Source organism: Chlorocebus sabaeus, chromosome 16 (genome assembly GCF_047675955.1).
Source record: "Chlorocebus sabaeus isolate Y175 chromosome 16, mChlSab1.0.hap1, whole genome shotgun sequence".
NCBI lineage: Eukaryota > Metazoa > Chordata > Mammalia > Primates > Cercopithecidae > Chlorocebus > Chlorocebus sabaeus.
Window position 1 is genome coordinate 59,053,025 of NC_132919.1, and position 20,017 is coordinate 59,073,041.

A 20,017-nucleotide genomic window follows, 5' to 3' on the forward strand; every position below is an offset into this window, starting at 1 on the left:
AGATACCAGTAGCCCTCCTATGTTTTGACAACTGAGAATGTCTACAGGCATTGCCAAGCATCCTCGTGAGGCAATAATCGCCCCCAGTGGAGAACTGTTCTAGCGGACAGTTTTCCATTCTCTTCCTACTCGATCTCTTGGCAGTATTCAGCACCTCTGGTCACTCTCTTCCTCTTGAAACTTACATTCCTTGGTGCATTTCCCTTGTTTTCGTCCTAACTTTCTGATCAATTCTTTTAGATGCCTGATTCTTTTAGATTCGACCTGATCGCCAGCTGCTGCCATCCTTGAAGGCTCAGACTTGAACCCCTTTCCCATTTATACTTCATGCTTTCTTCCTCTCATCCATCCCCAGGATTTTTAAATCTCCTGTTCGCCAAATACTCTCGAGTTTGTCTCCAGCCCAAATCTCTCGCCTAAGCTCCAGACTCATTTCTGTTTGTGTTAGCTGCCTCACTGACATCACAAAATCCACGCATCTTTCTCCAAGGTACACCTCTCTTCTCATCTTCCCATTTCAGTAAGCAGCACCCCCATCTATCAGTCGCTCAAGCCAGAATCCTTAAGGCCATCCCAACTCCTCCTTCAACCTCATCCCCGCATCCAATCCATAAGCAATCCCTGTCAATTCATCCTCATCTTCAAAACATACATCAAAACCATCTGCTCCTCTCCATCTCTGCCGCCAGCCCTCTAGCGCAAGCCACGATAGCACCTAAGTAACTGATAACATAAATAATGATAGTGACCTTGGTGGTCTCCTGACTCTGCTCTTCTCCAGTCCATTCTCCATCCAGAACAATCTTTTAAAAGTATAATTTAGATCCTATGACACCTCAACTTTATTTATTTATTTATTCATTCATTCATTTATTTATTTATTTATTTATTTATTTATTTGAGACCGAGTCTCTGTTGCCCAGGCTGGATTGCAGTGGTGTGATCTCGGCTCACTGTAACCTCTGCCTCCTGGGTTCAACCTCAGCTTCCCGAGTAGCTGGGACTTCAAGCGATTCTCCTGCCTCAGTCTTCCGAGTAGCTGGGACTACAGGCGCATGCCACCAAGCCCGGGCAATTTTTGTGTTTTTAGTAGAGTTGGGGTTTCATTCTGTTGGTCAGGCTGGTCTCAAACTCCTGACCTCAAGTGATCTGCCTGCCTTGGCCTCCCAAAATGCTGGGATTACAGGCGTGAGCCACTGCACCCGGCCTGAACTGTCATTTTTTCCATAGCATATCTCCTGATCCCATCCTCTTAAATGCAGTTTCCTCATCACAGTCTCTCCCTGTACCTGCCTTCCTGCACTTGTGACTCTGAACTCCATATGTATCTGTGTGACTATTTCTCTACTCTTCACCAAATACTCTCTGCGTGGTATTTGTTAGATTGGAAGTGTCCTGAGGGGAGGGACCCTAGGTATCTCTTTGGCTCATTGCTGCTGTGCCCTTTTTTTTTTTTTTTTTTTTTTTTTGGAGACAGTTTCTCGCTCTGTTGCAATCTCAGCTCGTCAAAGCCTCCGCTTCCTGGGTTCAAGCGATTCTCGTGCGTCAGCTTCCCGAGTAGCTGACCACCCTGCCAGCTAATTTTTGTATTTTTAGTAGAGTTTTTGCCATGTTGACCAGGCTGGTCTCGAACTCCTAAACTCAAGTGATCTGCCTGCCTCGGCCTCCCAAAGTGCTGGGATTACAGATGTTAGCCGCCATGCCCAGACATCCTCATCTTAACATTGTACGTGACACTCAGTGAGGGCTCCATAAATATTTATTGGATGAATAATTACTGGACTCTTTACCACTCATCTTGGCCAAACTGCATCCAGGGAAGAATACTTTAGGACCCAGGGAAAGAGGTATGGACGTGCCCATGAGCGACTCTGTGAAGCATGAAGGAAAAGCTCCTCGAATGTCTATGTGAATGAAGGAAGCTTTCTAGTGGAGGTTCTTTAGGGGCACAGAGCACAGGGAAATGAGTCAGGCACGTTGACTAGAAATGAGACTTGATTTCTTCATTAATATTCTATATTTGTATCAAGACTTCCTACTGAATCAGGAGGGAACTCCCTGAAGTCCAGGCAGAGCCACGCCAAAGCACACTGGGAGGAAAAGCTGAAATTAGTTCAGAGTTTTCTGGCACCCCTGCTTTCCTGGAAGGCCCAGAACTCCCAAAGAGGCCGGGAGGTCCAGGTAGGACAGCAGCCCAGCGGGGCCTGAGGCGTCACAGGAGTGCTTTGCACAATGCTCTGGACATCATCAGACTCCATTAAGCACTGGCGGACTTGACATGAAACTACAGGATTTCCACGGAGTGAGACAAGGGGAAGGTCAATGGTGCCCTGTTTATTTCCCTCTTCAGCGGTTCCACAGTTACGCAGAGAGCATTTAACTTTGTTTATCTTAAAATGCATAGGTGTAGTTGGCCGCAGAGCACAATGAAAGTTGATGATGTTAAAACGCTCACCCTTTGGGTGGAGATGAGCAACACAGAGTGATCCACATCAGCCTCTCCCCATCCCTTTCAGGGACAGCAGCTGAAGACACGTGCCTGCAATTAAGCAGCCAAGCATTTGCTAAGATCAGGTAAGACTTTTACACCGAAACGAATGCCAAAACGTGGAGGCAAAAGAAATCCGAACCACGTTGGGAGCCTGGTTTATTTGTGTAACGACAGAATTCATTTTGAACAAGTTTATTCATTGTGTCTCCCATCAGCCTTAATGGCTCTGGGAGAAGAGTTTCAAAGTCCATGTGTTACCGTTCGAGGACGAGTCTGGGGCCCTGATTCCAAACATATTGGGATTGGTGGCATGTCGCTAACCAACAAAAATAGCCCTGCATCTGCTGTCATTGCAGGGCTAGGATGTTATATACAAGTGGGTCACCCAAGTTCCGTCAGCAGCCATTAATAAAATACTAATGGGATATAAATGGTGACTCGCACAAACCGTACAGCAGGAAGGTAGAACTAAGGCAAAGGATGGATCCTGGTAGGTTGAAAACCAGAGAGAAAGAAGTTCTCTGAAATTTATTCTCAGCCAAGAACAAAGGAGATGCCCTCACTAAGGTGCTTGCTGTTTTGAGAGAAAGGAGCTGTGCTGGAATGAGCTATCAAAGTTTTCAAGGATTGATTCAGATACAGATAAAACACAGGTGGCTCATGCCTGTAATCCCAGCCCTTTGGGAGGCCGAGGTGGGTGGATCATTTGAGGTCAGAAGTTGGAGACCAACCTTGCCAAAAGGGTGAAACCCCATCTCTACTAAAAATACAAAAATTAGCCAGGTATGGTAGTGGGCACCTGTAATCCCAGATACTCAGGAGACTGAGGCAGAAGAATGGTTTGAACCTGGGAGGCAGACATCACAGTGAGATCACACCACCGCACTCCAGCCTGGGCGAGACTCCATCTCAAAAAAAAAAAAAAAAAAAAGCATGAGATTGGGGAGACTGCCTGTTGTGTTTCAGGGAGGCCAGTGTGTTGGATGGCCCAGCCCTACGGATACTGACGTTGCCAAAAAATGACGGCAGAGTTGGGAGACAGGAAAACTAAGTGGAAATTGAGTAACGGCCAGGGCCAATGATGGTCCCTGAAGAGTTAGGGACTTAATTTTGAGACTCGCAAAAAGAACCAGAAAGACATGAAAACAAATTGAATCCACACAACGAGAGATGGCATCCTCCCAAGTTAGGAGGCACTTAAGAAATAGTTGCGGAATGAATGAATGAATGAATGAATGAATGAATCTCTTCCACATCTCATCCCAAATGTCGCTTACCTCAGATTCTTTGTAGTAGCGCTCTGGAATTTCATCACAGGCGATATCAATAAAGCAAACTTCTCTCTCCAGGTCTTTGGCTTCATTGTCGAAAATCTGAAAAAGCAGAGCAACATATCAAAGGTTAGTGATAGCAGGTGTTACCCTCCAAAGTGCCTGAGGCAGAGTAACCCCCACACAGAGCATCTTCACACGTCCCAGTGCCCCCGGCTAGTGCTTTCACCAGCCTCAGAATGCGCAAGAACCATAGAAAGCTTTGATTCATGGCTTCGGTTTTGTCACATCAGAGGCAGGTGTAGCATCAATCACTGCTTGGTGAGAGGTAGAAGAAAAACTGGGCTGTTTTTAGAAGTTCAAGAGTGAGGAAATGAATCTCTTCCAAAAAATATCTCTTTCCAAACTGAAGTCTGCTGATTTTTGGCAGTTCACCTGAACAGGAGGAGTAAAGAGGTTGGAAAGGGTCTGGCTAAATTTGTGTCAAAAAGCAGGGATATAGGCCAAGAGTTAGAAAGAGTATATTTTTTTAAATTAAAATTATATATATATACGTTAAAAATATATATTATATATTTTTATATATATTTAGTTTCACAAATAATACATGCTCATTGCAGAAAATATAGATAAGCAAAAAAAAAAAAAAAAAAAAAGAAAATAAACCACAATCTCATTACCCAGGGGAAACATAGCTGTTTTTCTTGATCATTTAAGAGCACAATTTCCCTTGCACACATAAAGGTAACAAGGTAAAGCTTGGCAAGACACTGAGATAGTTTCCTGCCAATCTGATCTAGGTCCCACTGGCCCAGAATGCATATCACTTGCAAAATAATAATAATAATAATAATAACAACAACAACAACAACAACACAGCCACGATATGTAGATATAAATGTCGGCCTGGGCACGGTGGTTCACGCCTGTAATCCCAACGCTTTGGGAGGCTGAGGCGGGTGGATCACTTGAGGTCAGGAGTTTGAGACCAGCTTGGCCAACATGGTGAAACCTTGTCTCTACCAAAAATACAAAAATTAGCCGGGCATAGTGGTGCATGCCTGTAATCCCAGCTACTTGGGAGGCTGAGGCAGGAAAATCACTTGAACCCGGGAGGCAGAGGTTGCAGTGAGCTGAGATTGCATCACTGCACTCCAGCCTGGGCGACAGAGTGAGACTGTCTCAAAAAAAGAAAAAAAAAATTAAGTTCTTCTAGTTCTTCTCATTGTCATCTTTCTGGTCTAAAGGGATCATCATCCTTCTGCAGGATGACAAACAGCTTTCTTTTTTTGAGACAGAGTCTCAAGGCTGGAGTGCAGTGGTGGGATCTCGGCTCACTGCAACCTCCACCTCCTGGGTTCAAGCGATTCTTCTGACCCAGCCTCCTGAGTAGCTGGGACGACAGGTGCCCATCACCAAGCCCGACCAATTTTTGTATTTTTAGTAGAGACGAGGTTTCACCATCTTGGCCAGACTAGTATCGAACTCCTGACCTCAAGTGATCCATCCACCTTGGCCTCCCAAAGTGCTGGGATTACAGGCGTGAGCCACCATGCCCGGCCAACAGATTTAAGTTTGGACAACCACTTCATTCTTAGAGGAAGTCTTAACTGTAACCGCATCTCACTGTTTAGCTCATTCCTGGAGGGAATCTCCAGTTAACACTAATTACATCTGACTCTTCAGGAGAGAATGCAGTATTTTGGAAGAACAGGGTGGTTGATACCCAAGAACACTGTCCTAACCCAAATTTGGTGCCTATTAATAACACAGTCTCCCACAAGAGAGCATCTGAAGGGTTCTGTATAGGCTCAACTTGTCTTGGTTGGATTCTCAAGTTACTTGAAATGATTAGTCCTTTCTAAATGCTTTCTGAATAATATTTGTGTTGAAATTATCCTCCAAGTCTGCTGGTGGTTCTTCTCTTCTTGCCTATTCTCTTCTAAATATTTGGAGACTGGACTCTTCAGATTTGTCCAAGGAGATTAACTCCCCAGTCTGACCCGAGGTGGCCGCTGACTTCTCCTTCAAGTCAGAGAAAGACTGGTTCTTGGGTCAACTCTGATTCTTTCCACTGCTACTTGAAGTCAAGTGCTTCAGGACACTCCTAAAGCATTTGGAAGGGACAAGTGGACTGCCTTGAAATGAAACAGACAGTGGAGAAACAAGTTCAAGTTCAAGTGGAGAAATAAGTTGTGAAATAAAATACTGGGTCTCACACTGTTTGCAAGAGCCAGTTCCCCTGCTCCTTCTTTCTTTTTGCAAATCTCTTTTAAGTGTGAGCTAAGAGAGACAAGTGCCTCGTTAAGAAGACACACAGAGGCCGGGCACGGTGGCTCACACCTGTAAGCCCAGCACTTCAGGAGGCTGAAGCAGGGGTGGGGGTGGGGGAATCACTGAGGTTGGGAGTTCAACACCAGCCTGGCCAACATGATGAGATGGTGAAACCCCATCCCTACTAAAAATAAAAAAAATTAGCCAGGCGTATTGTCATGTGCCTGTAATCCCAGCTACTTGGGAGCCTGAGGCAGAAGAATCCCTTGAACCTGGGAGGTGGACATTGCAGTGAGTGGAGATTGTGCCACTGCACTCCAGCCTGGTCGACAGAGTGAGACTCTGTCTCAAAAACAACAACAACAAAAACCACACACACACACACACACAGAATACCCCAGAGGGAAATGAGCTTCCAGAGAGTAAATTACAAAAGTAGTTAAAAAGGTTTGACATTTATTGGTAGTAAAATCTATAGGACTCAAAGAAAGGGAACTAAGCAGGGATGAAGGGGGGCATAATAGGTTGTGTAACTTTCCCTGATTTAATTCAAACATTTTATTGATCCCCCATTGCACCCATTGCAGTTTCACAGTATTGCCTCAGTTGCAAAGTCGCCCTTATGCCTCTGCTCTGAGATCATGGACTGGACCCTGTAAGCATTTCTCCTTTACAGTGAGCCTCATCAGTAGGGGGCCCTGGAAGGCAACTGCAAGAGGAAGGGGATTTCTCCTTCAGATCTGGATGTTGCTGGGCTGCAGAGTCTGTCTGTGGGGACTTTCGGTCAGGCTCTGGCCCAGCTGCATGCCTAGAGTGCACAGTTGCTCAGTGACCTTGCAGCCCTAGCCTGGGCCCAGTAACCACTTCACGGTGGCCCTCCTGCTGCAGGCACTGCATGCTGCAGGCCTTGCACTGGCAGCATGCCTGACTCTCTCTTCACACACACGCACCTGTCCAGCAACCTCCTCAGGCCTGCACCCCAGAGGGCGCTCTGCTCCTCAACCACTGTGAACCAGCCCTGGCTCAGGTCAACCTCGTGAACTTCCCCGCCATCCTGTGGGCTACAACCACACCTTCTCCAATGAAGTCTGAACCCCAGCCATGCAAAGGGGCCCCTTCCAACTTTGTCCTTCCTGCGTATTCTCTCTCAGGGTACCCTTTGGAGTTCCCTTTACATCCTTATAGTTGCTCCTATCAGAGATCAATAATTCCTTCTATTACATTTCTCCTATTCAAATTACTGTGTGGTTTCTGTCTCCTGATTGGGCCCTGACTGATATACCCATTGCATACAAAGTGCTGCCCTGGGCTTGAGGGACTACAAAGATAGCCCTTGAGAGATTATCATCTAGTAGGAGAGACAGACTGGGGAGCTATTACCAAAAATACAAGGCAGAATAGAGTATGTGCTGCAAAAGAAAGAAAATAGTAGGCTGTCAGCTGGGTGCAGTGGCTCACACCTGTAATCCCAGCACTTAGGGAGGCCAAGGCAGGTAGATTGCTTGAGGTCAGGAGTTTGAGACCAGCCTGGTCAACATGGTGAAACCCCAGCCGGGCGTGGTGGCACATGTCTGTGAACCCCGCTACTCAGGAGGCTGAGGCATGAGAATCGCCTGAACTCAGGAGGCAGAGGTTGCAGTGGGCCGAGATTATGCCACTGCACTCCAGCCTGGGCAACACAGTGAGACTCCATCTCACTGTGGAGTGTCACCACAGTAATTTTTGTATTTTTAGTAGAGATGGGGTTTTACCATGTTGGCCAGGCTGGTCTAGAACTCTTGACCTCAGGTGATCCACCCACCTCGGCCTCCCAAAGTGCTGGGATTACAGGCGAGTTTCAATTTCTAATAAATAATGAATCTCCCAGTGATTAGAGATTAAGAGATGCTCATAGGCACTCAATAATTGCCTGGTGAACTAATGGAAGACATTAGCTTCTACCTTCCAAAGAGGACTCTATGGCAGGAATATTGCTTACTCATTGATCTTAGTTTTTTTTTTTTTTTTTTTTTCCTACGAGTCTGAGATCCTATTTCCTTGGCTGTAAGCACCCTAATTTCCCACAATTGCCGCCATAGGGCTCAGCGCAGGGTGACAACCTACTATGGGCTGATGGGCCCTACATTGGCAATCAGGAGAGCTGAGTTTAAATTCAGTTATCTGGCTGGGCATGGTGGGTTCACACCTGTAATCCCAGTACTTTTGAGAGGCCAGGTGGGCAAATCACCTGAGGTCAGGAGTTCAAGACCAGCCTGGCCAACATGGTGAAACTCTATCTCTACGAAAAATGGGTTTCAGGGATTCTGGGAGATATCCTGGAATTTGGGAAGGTGTATTTTTCTGGAAAGAGAGTTTGACCACTTTCATCTGATCATCAAAGAGATCTGTGGCCCTAGGAGATTGAGATCAAGTGACCCAGGTGACCATTAACATTCCTTCCAGTTAAAAAGCCTGTGGTGTTAAGAGTGGCCTCTGCGTCCTATTAGTCTCCTCCATCTTGCTCCTTGGCTTGTTCCTTCTCTGTCCTATCATCCCATAGTCAGCCAACGTGGGTGGTACACAGAGGGGCTGCCACGGAGCAGTGGGAAGTGGCAACAGTCCTGATGTGGTATAATCAGAGAGCATGGACAAGGTAAAACGGTCTCATCTTCACATTCAGTTCAGGGCAGGAGCCAGAATTAAGCCAACACCGTTAAAAACAAGCAGAGGCTTCACTGGGCCCCAAAGGAAAAGACTCAGTCACAGCAATGATTCATTTGGGCTCCCCAATAGTGGCAGGTGTAGCTGCCAGAGCTCTGGTCCAACTCCCAGCTCTTGGAGGTGGAGGAAGAGATCTGCTGAGGTTGCGTTAGGATGCCAATGCCTTTTGTTGTTGCACCAAGCCAAAGCTTTACAGGTGTGTACCTGACACTGGAGTGCTGTGACCTTCATGGTCTCGTTTGCCCTTGGGCTGAACTTGTCTCCGGAGACGGGACCTGGGTGTCAGAGGTCACGGAGGCACTTTTCCTATATCACCTATAATAATGTTCCCCTCTTTGGCTATTTATCAGAGACAGGGAGAAGGAAAAGTGTTTATCCTCTTTCTCTTCTACTGTCTACCCACAAATCATCTGCAGTGGATTTGGGTGTCACTCTGGTTGACTCCCCTGACCACCCCCGCCATACACACACTAGAGAGTGAACGCTCAGTAGGAAACATTCCTTTAAATATGAACCTAGAAATGCTACATGGGGAAGGCAAATCTGAATAATTACCATCTTATAGATTCCAAAATTAAAAGGGAGTAATTTTCTCTGTTTTGTAAAGTATTAAGAATAAGAATTATCAAGTGTCTTACACATCTTCATATACTTTGACCTAGTAAGTTTACGTTTTGAGAACGTATCTTAAGAAAAGAATGTTGGTGGCCAGGCATGGTGGCTCACGCCTGTAATCCCAGCACTTTTGGGAGGCCAAGGCAGGTGGATCAGTTGAGGTCAGGAGTTTTGAGACCAGCCTGGGCAACATGGCAAAACCCAGTCTCTACTAAAAAATACAAAAATTAGGTGGGCATATTGATGGGCGCCTGCAGTCCAGCTACTCAAGAGCTGACACAAGACAATCACTTAAACCCAGGCAGAGGTTGCAGTGAGCCAAGATGGCACGAGAGTGAGACTCTGTATAAAATAATAATAATAAAAACCAGAAAGAAAAGAATCTTGGCAAGGCACAGTGGCTCACACCTGTAATCCCAGAACTTTGTGAAGCTAAGGTGGGAGGATGGCTTGAGCCCAGGAGTTTGAGACCAGCCTAGACAACATAGTGATACCTTGTCTCTACAAATAATTTAAAAATTAGCTGGGTGTGGTGGCATGGATCTGTGGTCTCAGCTACTCAGGAGGCTGAGGTGGGAGGATTGTTTGAGCCTAGGCAGTGGAGGCTGCAATGAGCCGTGATTGTGCCATTGCATTCCAGCCCGGGTGACAGAGGAGAAAAAAAAAAAAAAAGAAGAAAGAAAGAAAGAAGAAGAAAAAAAGAAAATAATCTTAAAGGAAAAGACTTATGCACAAAGATTTTTATTGCAACATTATTATAATGTCAAGACAAAAAAGATTGAAAAAAGAAGAAAATAGCTTAAATATCCTACTATAGGAGAATTGCCAAAGAAATTAAGGTAAATCCATTTCATGAACTAGTACGTGCTGTGTGGTCATAATAGAGAAGGGAGAGGTACACTGGTAAGTATGGAATGTGTCTTATCAGCCTAGATTTCTCTTTGAACAGAGGTGTTTTTCTAAAATTTATAATTGCTCTTGCTTCATTTCTAGATTTGTTTCTAGATTTTGTGATTTCTCTTGATACAATCCATCAAGATCACTATGTAGGGCGGCTCTTCATAAATCCACAATTTTGGGAATCATGAATTCTGCAGCTCTTTTCTCTACAACAGAAACTTTGACGGTTTAAGATCCAAGCTTAGATGAAAAATGTCTGTACTTTCTGCACAATTTTTCTGTATGCCTAAACTGCTCTAGAAAATAAAATCTAGGGTGGGTGTGGTGACTCACGCCTGTAATCCCAGCACTTTGGGAGGCCAAGGCAGGTGGATCACCTGAGGTCAGGAGTTTGAGACCAGCCTGGTCAATATGATGAAACCCCGTCTCTACAAAAATACAAAAATTAGCTGGGCGTGGTGGCGCATGCCTGTAGTCCCAGCTGCTCGAAAGGCTGAGTGAGGCAGGAGAATCGATTGAACCCAGGAGGTGGAGGTTGCAGTGAGCTGAGATCACGCCACTGTACTACAGCAGGGCGGCAGAGTGAGACTCCATCTCAGAAGAAAAAAAAAAGAAAAGAAAATCTATTATCCTCTAAAAATTGAGGGGCTGGCCGGGCGCGGTGGCTCAAGCCTGTAATCCCAGCACTTTGGGAGGCCGAGACGGGCGGATCACGAGGTCAGGAGATCGAGACCATCCTGGCTAACACGGTGAAACCCCGTCTCTACTAAAAATACAAAAAACTAGCCGGGCGTAGTGGCGGGCGCCTGTAGTCCCAGCTACTCAGGAGGCTGAGGCAGGAGAATGGCATAAACCTGGGAGGCGGAGCTTGCAGTGAGCTGAGATCTGGCCACTGCACTCCACCCTGGGCGACAGAGCAAGACTCCGTCTCAAAAAAAAAAAAAAAAAAAAAAAAAAAAAAATTGAGGGGCTGGGCAGGCGGGGGGTGGGGGGAAGGTGCAAGCCTAGTAGCTGTGCAGATTTTTATCTTCCTGCCATCTGTACAAGCTACTGAGGATACAAGGTAGAAGTGGCTGATTAGGAGGGATTTTGAGAAAAGTCTACAAGTCATCTTGTATTATGCTTCAGATACGATTAAAGAGACAGAGAAACCTAGCCAAACCATGTTCCTCTCTACTATAACTTTATTTTTTGGCTTTTGGGAGCTCACTGGGGGAAGTAATTCAGGAAGACATGCCAACAAAGTACAGGTTCAGCCAGCAGGAACGCTGGAAGCAGAATTCATGTTTTAACAATGCTGTCCTACTCATACTCTGTATCAGCAAAGTGGCTACTGGTTTGGTGGAGGGAGGGGATACTGGTTGCTAGTTAATACTTTAAGCATATGGATCTAACGTTGGTTCATGGTTTATTATTATTATTATTATTATTATTATTATTATTATTATTATTTTAAGACGGAGTCTTGCTCTGTCACCCAGGCTGGAATGCATTGGCCTGACTGCAACCTCTGCCTCCTGGGTTCAAGTGATTCTCCTGGCTCAGCCTCCCAAGTAGCTGGGACTACAGGCATGCGCTACCACGCCTGGCTAATTTTTGTATTTTTAATAGAGATGGGGTTTCACCATGTTGGCCTGGTCTCAAACTTCTGACCTCAAGTGATCCAACCGCCTTGGCCTCCCAAAGTGCTGGAATTAACTGCACCTGGCCAGTTCATGGTTTATTGATTATTATCTAATAGCAGCATATTCAGTTGGGGAGAGCCTGAAAAGAACTAATGACTGTTAAAAAAAAAGAAAAAAAATCCAGGTTACCAATGATGAAAACCATCTCCACTGGTCATCTCACTGAGAACATTATCCCAGCTACACAATTCAGTTGTGACTGTTTCATAAATATACACATGACTATTTATGAATATATATATGAATATACAATCCAACCCAAGAGTATTTCAACTTGTCTTCCACATGGTCATTAAGATAGGAATAAAAACCATACTCTTCATGGGTCTATTCAAAACCATTTTCTTTTCTTTTTTTAAATATTAGGTTGGTGCAAAAGTAATCATGGTTTTTGCAAATAGATACAGGATCTTGCTACATTGCCCAGGTGCATCTCAAACTTCTGAGTTAAAGTGATCCTCCTGCCATAGCCTCTCAAAGTGTTAGGATTACAGGTGTGAGCCACTGCACCCGGGCTCAGAACCATTTTTGGTCTCTATTCTTTTTTCTGTTTCACAGAATAGAGAGTTGAGTTAACTGTTATTTGTTCTTCTTTTTTTTTTTTTTTTTTGAGACGGAGTCTCGCTCTGTCGCCCAGGCTGGAGTGCAGTGGCCAGATCTCGGCTCACTGCAAGCTCCGCCTCCCGGGTTTATGCCATTCTCCTGCCTCAGCCTCCCGAGTAGCTGGTACTACAGGCACCTGCCACCACGCCCGGCTAGTTTTTTGTATTTTTTAGTAGAGACGGGGTTGCACCATGTTAGCCAGGATGGTCTCAATCTCCTGACCTCGTGATCTGCCCGTCTCGGCCTCCCAAAGTGCTGGGATTACAGGCTTGAGCCACCGTGCCTGGCTGTTGTTTGTTCTTAAGATAGAATTACTGTACTTAAGGACAGCACTCCAGAGAGGAAGAGGCTGAACGCCCACCACTCAATGAATCGGCAAATATTGGTTAAGCACCTACTGTGTGTTCAACACTGTGCCTTGGAAAAATGTGTAAGAGAAGGTCCATTCTCAAGGAGGCTACGAATTTGTGAAGACTAGATTTAATACACAGTTTAATCAACATTATATAACATATAATCTATATATTACTGAAGTACTAAAATATATGTTTCAGGCCAGCTGCAGTGGCTCGTAACTATAATCCAAACACTTCGGGAGGCCGAGGTGGGCAGATCACTTGAGATCAGGAGTTTGAGACCAGTCTGGCTAACATGGTGAAACCCTGTCTCTACAAAAAACACAAAAATTAGCCAGGTGTGGCGGCACACGCCTGTAATCCCAGCTACTCGGGAGGCTGAGGCAGGAGAATCGCTTGAACCTGGGAGGCAGAGGCTGCAGTGAGCTGAGATTGTGCCACTGCACTCCAACCTGGGCGACAGGGTGAAACTTTGTCTCAAAATAAAATAAATAAAATAAAATAAAATAAAATAAGATGTGCTTCAGACGAGTACTCTAGTAGTCCAAATTCAGCAAGGAGGGAACTCAGTACAGGTCCATAGTGGTTGGGGTCCAAGATGATTATTTGGCCAGCAGGGGTGATAGAAGAGACCGGCTGAGTGGTGTCGTGAAGAAAGAATCCAATCCCACATCGTGCCTGCAGTGTGGTCCAGAGACAACAGGCCAGGAATGTAGCTCAGGGCTACTGACGTTTCCATCTGGGGGCCCCAGAGAACTGCCTGCTGGTGCGGGGGCTCTAGGGCAGTGATGACCCCAGAGCCACTCCTGTACTGACCTTGGTCTTGGAATGGAATTGAAACCCCATCTCGTAATACAGTGGGAGGTAAACTGCTTTTATTTAATCCCCATCAAACGTTCCACTTGCCACAGGATTTCAGGGGTATTAAGGCTGAGTAAAGGAAACTCATTTACCAGGGTTAGGCCGGATCGTCTTAGCTGCTGGGTAAACTTCAGTGCTTCTCTGGAGAACCCTTTCTGGTGGACAATATCATTAGGCCTTTGGTGCAGAGGGGAAAGTCGTTTTTCTAGAGCCAGCAGGGAGTTGTAAAGCAAATTGAAGGCAAAGGTTTCAGGCCTAGAGAGTGTCTGAGAAAATCCTGTCCCCAGTGAGGTGGTGACGAGCGTATGCAGCAGGGATAGAGAAGGGTGAGGGGCTGCAAGGGGAGCTCCAGAGAACACCTCTGTGGATCTCCGTGAGACTGGCTCGCTGTGCCCTTCTGTTTTCCTCACACCGTCCCGTGTCTTTTGAGTGACAGCTCAGTTACCCTCCAGTGTACTGGGTCTGAGTTTTAAAGGGCTCTAAGGTCAGGTGCAGTGGCTCACGCCTGTGATCCCAGGACTTTGGGAGGCACAGGCAGGAGGATTGCTTATGTGCAGGAGTTCGAGACCGGCCAGGGCAACATAGTGGGACCCCATCTCTAAAAAAATTTTAAAAATTAGCCAGGTGTGGTGGCAAGCATCTATGATCCCAGCTACTTGGGAGGCTGAGGCAGGAGGACCTTTTGAGCCCGGAAGGTTAAGGTTGCAGTGAGTCGTGACACAGCCACGGCACTCCAGTCTGGAAGACCAAGTGAGACCTTGTTTCAAAAAACAGCAACAAAAACAAACAAATAAAGGGCAGAGGAGAGGAAAAGGGAGGCTAAGAGACTGAGAAGTAATTTTCAGAAGGCTGTCTTTGGGCCTTGGCGACACTTCCAGGCTGTTTAGTTACGGGATTTTGGGAAGGAGGGTGAGTGCACGAGGGCGTGGTCAAGCTCTCAGGGGTGTGAGCTGGCGATGGGAGGACTCCTCTGAGGCTAAGAGTGGCTCACCGCTGCAGACAAGCTGGGGGAAATACTGACATCCACCCACAGGCCTGCAGGTGGCACTGGGGGCAGATGGCACTGCAGATGGCCCTGGGTGGGGGTGGGGGGTGAGCTGGGAGCGGGGAGGGGAGGGGAAAGCTCTCAGAGGAGCACCTGATGGTGGAAAAGCTTTGATCAGAGATGAAGGTGGGGTGGAGTAAGGCGGCTGCCCTCAGCATCGTCTGCGGGCGCTGTGCATTGTCCTTGGGTCCCCAGCAGTAAGCGAGGATGCTGGCACATACGGGGTTGGCTAGGGCTCTGGACAGGGATGTCGAGCCCCTAGTGGAGTGATTGGCAGTAGAGTGAGAATGCCTGTGGGGGTCCTCTTGGGGGGCCAAGAAGCACAAGTAGAAAAGAGCCCCTGGATCTTGGGCCACCTTGAGGGAGCCGGTGAAAAAACATGGGTATTCATGGTGTCAGGAAAGGAGGCTTGCCCGATTCTTCTCCTAGTCACTGAATAATGTTTCTCTCTATTAAATCGAACTACTTAAACTTCCAGATAGAACTCTTTGTCAAGAAGGCTGGCAAGATACAAGTTTAGGGAAATTCAGCATCATGGTCATCCCCAGTTTGAGCACACAGAAGTGGTGGACTCCTAAACTGTTCAATCTGACCCCGTCACGAACGTGCCTGTTAGAAGGCATAAAGCATATCCTCTAGGGTTTGTTTCTTTTCTTTCTTTTTAAAAAAGTTTCTCAAGAACTAGATGTTTTTATTTTTTATTTTTATTTTTTATTTTTTTGAGACGGAGTCTCGCTCTGTCGCCCAGGCTGGAGTGCAGTGGCATGATCTCGGCTCGCTGCAAGCTCCGCCTCCCGGGTTCACGCCATTCTCCTGCCTCAGCCTCCCGAGTAACTTGGACGACAAGCGCCTGCCACCAAGCCCAGCTAATTTTTTGTATTTTTAGTAGAGATGGGGTTTCACCATGTTAGCCAGGATGATCTCAATCTCCTCACCTCATGATCTGCCCGTCTTGGCCTACCAAAGTGCTGGGATGACAGGTGTGAGCCACCGCACCTGGCCCATGTTTTTATTTTTATTTTTTTCTGAGACAGAATTTTATTCTGTCACCCAGGTTGGAGTGTAGTGGCATGATCTTGGCTCACTGCAACCTCCACCTCCCAGGTTCAAGCGATTCTCCTGCCTCAGCCTCCTGAGTAGCGGGGATTACAGGTGGGCGCCACCACACCCAGCTAAGTTTTGTATTTTTAGTAGAGCTGGGGTTTCACCATGTTGGCCAGGTTGGTCTCGACTCCTGACCACAGGTGATCCACCCACCTAAGTCTCCCAAAGTGCTGGGATTACAGGCGTGAACCACTGCACTCAGCCAGGAACTAGATGTTTTTAGTTTGAAAAATGCAGTCAAATACAAGGAAGAAATTGGCAACCACCCATAAAAGTTATACATATCTTTTTTTTTTTTTGAGACAGAATCTCACTCTGTCACCCAGGCTGGAGTACAGTGGCATGATCTTGACTCATTGTAACCTCTGCCTCCCAGGTTCAAGCAATTCTCCTGCCTCAGCCTCCTGAGTAGCTGGGATGATAGGCATGTGCTACCACAGCCAGCTAATTTTTGTAGTTGTAGAGAAGGGGTTTTGCCTTGTTGGCCAGGCTGGTCTCGAACTCCTGACCTTGGGTGGTTCACCTGCCTCAGCCTCCCAGAGTGTTGGGATTACAGGCTTGAGTCACTATGCCTAGCCAGGAACTAGATGTTTTTAATTCGAAAAATGCAGTCAAATACAAGGAAGAAACTGGCAGCCACCCATAAAAGTTATACATAGCTCTTTTTTTTTTTTTTTTTTTTTTTTTTTGAGACAGAGTCTCGCTTTGTCGCCCAGGCTGGAGTGGTGGCACGATCTCAGCTCACTGCAACCTCTGCCTCTTGGGCTCAAGTGATTCTCGTGCCTCAGTCTCCCTAGTAGCTGGGATTACAGGTGTGCACCATCACACCCAGCTAATTTTTGTATTTTTAGTAGAGATAGGGTTTCACCATGTTGGCCAGGCTGGTCTCGAACTCCTGACCTTAAGTGATCCACCCGCCTTGGTCTCCCAAAGTGCTGGGATTACAAGTGTGAGCCACTGCACCTGGCCAGGTTTTCATTTTCATAGGGTCAATACTCAGGAGTAGGACTGCTGGGTTGTATGGTGTACTGATGCTCCTCTATAGGCAGAGGCATCAATATACTCCTATAATAAGTTGAAGAGTATCCCCCCGAATCTCATGTCTCCCAGGAACCTCAGAATGTGACCTTGCTTGGAAATAGGGTCTTTGCAGATGTAATTAGTTAAGGATCTTGAGATGAAGTCATCTTGGATGTAGGGTGGCTCCTAAATCAGACGACTGGTGTCCTTACGTAAAGAGGAGAGGACACAGATATGATTAAGGCACAGGGCAGTTCACACAGGGGGAAGAAAGTCATGTAAAGAGGGAGGCAGAGATTGGAGTGTTGCAGCCACCAACCAAGAAACGCCTGGAGCCGCTAGAGGCTGGAAGAGGCAAGGAGGGATCATCCCCCAGAGCCTGACCTTGATCTTAGACTTCTGGCCTCCAGAACAGCAAGAGAATTAATTTCTGTTGTCTCAAGCCACCCAGTTTGTGGTGATTTGTTTTGGTGGCTCTGGGAAACGATTACAACTCTCTGGCTTTATTTTGTTTGTTTCTTTTGAGACAGAGTCTTGCTCTGTCACCCAGGCTGGAGTGTAGTGGTGCTATCTCGGCTTACTGTAAACTTTGCGCCCAGGTTCAAGTGATTCTCCTGCCTCAGCCTCCCAAGTAGCTGGGTTACAGGTGTGCACCACTATGCCTGGCTAATGTTTATATTTTTAGTAGAGGCAGGGTCTCACTCTGTTGGCCAGGCTAGTCTCAAATTCCTGACCTCAAGTGATCCACCCACCTCGGCCTCCCAAAGTGCCTGGGATTACAGGCGTGAGACACTGCGCCCGGCCAACTCTCTGGCTTTTAAAGGACCTCTTTCTTCCATTCTCCAGATTAAGACTGTCCCTGTAGCCAGAAAAGCTGGCCTTCTCTGAGGCCTCACCGTCCCAAATATTCATGAATGAAGGCAGCTAGGCTTTTTTTTGGTTCTCTGTTATTAAATGTGTGCAGGCAGAGGGAAGGGTTAGAACACTCAAAAAGAACATATTAAATGTGGCGTTCAGACCAGCCAGTGGTGGACATTTGCCCTTTTTTTTTTTTCTCTGCCCAAAGGTCACAGAAAATTCAAAACAACAGATAAAAACCTGTCAACAACAATACACTGGAGAGAAAGAAGGACAGGAATAACTTTGGGCATGGCTCATCTGCGAAGTTTAACATAAAAAGCTGCTGACGAACGCACCAGGGGAAAACGAGAACAGTAAGATGAAAAAGCAGAGGCTGCCTGGGAAAGTGGTAAGGCAGAGATCTAAGGGTAAAAAGGATAACAAAGTGGATAGGAGTCCACAGTGGGGTCCCTTTGAGGGAAAGGACACGTTTATTCCAGGGTTTGTGTCTAAAAAGAGCATCAGCAAACTGGTGGAAGGTTAAGAACCATTTTGTGCCACGATCTGAAGCCCCACATATGGTAAACCCTGGCTCATCTGGGTGAAATAAAGGGTGAGGAAGAAGATTCAAGAGGCAGTCATCAGAGTGATACAGTGACCCAAGAGAAAAAGATGCTGTTTGGAAAAACAACGTTCTAATCAGGTGCTCTAGGTCATGGTAACTCATTAAGAGGACAGAGACCCGGGGCGCGGTGGCTCACGCCTGTAACCCCAGCACTTTGGGAGGCCAAGGCTGGTGGATCACCTCAGGTCAGGAGTTCGAGACCAGCATAGCCAACATGGTAAAACCCATTTTGTACTAAAAATACAAAAAACTGCTGGGTGTGATAGTGCACGCCTGTAATCCCAGGTACCCGGGAGGCTGAGGCAGGAGAATCGCTTGAACCTGGGAGGCTGAGGCTGCAGTGAGCTGAGATCATGCCATTGCACTCCAGCCTGGGTGACAAGAGTGCAACTCCATCTCAAAAAACGAAAACCAACCAAACAAAACAGAGGACAGAAAAGTACAGAAAAGCACCAAAGTACATGCGGAAGGATCACAAATGCTATGACTCAATTCATTTACTAAAAAGGCTGTCAGGCACAAAATCACTTCTAAGCTACAGTTCCCAGGGCAGCTGCAGCAAGGGCCCTTTCATGAGCTTGGTCTAATTTCGGTGCCAATTAGCCTCAGTCCGAATTCGCCTCTGGGCTGCAGCCTCCCTTGGACACACAGACGGTCTCATGAGTCTAGGCCAACACTTCACATGTGCACGTGTAGATACTGGCACCAGCGATGCACAACGGTTTCCCCGAAGTATGATCAATAATGCCTCCTAAAATAAGCCTCAGAAGCTGAGCTTAAAAATAGTTCCAATTTCTCCCCGTTCCTTCTTATTTCAATTCACAGGGTGGTCTCTGGGAACTAGAACTGCTGGTTTTCTCTACAATGGACAAATCGATATTGAACCTGGAGACACTCACAGGCCAGCCTTTCACAGCCTCAGTGTTTGGCGTGTGCCATGTGGAGGTGAATTTGATCCTCATCCTTCTCAGAACAATGATTTCTTTGCACAAAGAGGCAGGGTTCCTGACACAACCACTACACTAGCTCAGCCTCAAGAGAAGAGAATGAAATACTGAGACAGATGGCTGGCTACGGCTCATGCGGTGGGGTGGCCACACTGGGTATCGAAAGCCGGCAGCTCTGCTCTCAGAGTTTCCTTCTCTTGTTCACCAAGCAAGCGCCCCGAGGTACTTCGGGGCTTGTGTCTCCTTCCAGCTCATTCCTGGTGAGCCTCTCTGGGCAAAAACAATAGAATGGGCACCAGCCCAAAAACACTTAAGAATCATGATAGATTGCATCTACTGTCAGAAAAAGCAAAAGAAAGGAACAAATTGTTACATGTTCCTGGTAGGCTGTGTTTGGTTTGGTTTTCGCGGCTATGTGGATTGACTGTAATAACCTTCCAAGGTGAACTACGCAAGGCCTCCTGGCTGAGCTCCACGGGCCCCCGCTCCCCAGGGCAGCTGCCCAGAAGACTCCAGAAGGAATCCTCCAGGCACAGGTAAAACAGGCTGGGGCTAGCAGGTGGGGAGGGCTTGGCTTCCAGAGCCCTTCCCAGGGTTGTGGGAGAATTAGGTCTGAGGCCCCTGGATGGGCCTGTTGTGTCTATTTTTCGCTAGTGTGGAGAAACCTGCCACCTCATCCT

At 46.8% G+C, this 20,017-nt stretch overlaps 1 protein-coding gene across 1 annotated transcript in view; it reads right to left on the minus strand.

The window, feature by feature from the left end:
- The window catches only part of PITPNC1 (phosphatidylinositol transfer protein cytoplasmic 1), a 318,864-nt gene that overhangs the window by 61,405 nt on the left and 237,442 nt on the right, over positions 1-20,017 (minus strand). Inside the window, exon 6 of the mRNA XM_073005099.1 lies at positions 3,769-3,864. Within this exon, the coding sequence (XP_072861200.1) occupies positions 3,769-3,864 (96 nt within the window). The remainder of the gene's footprint in view (positions 1-3,768; positions 3,865-20,017) is intronic.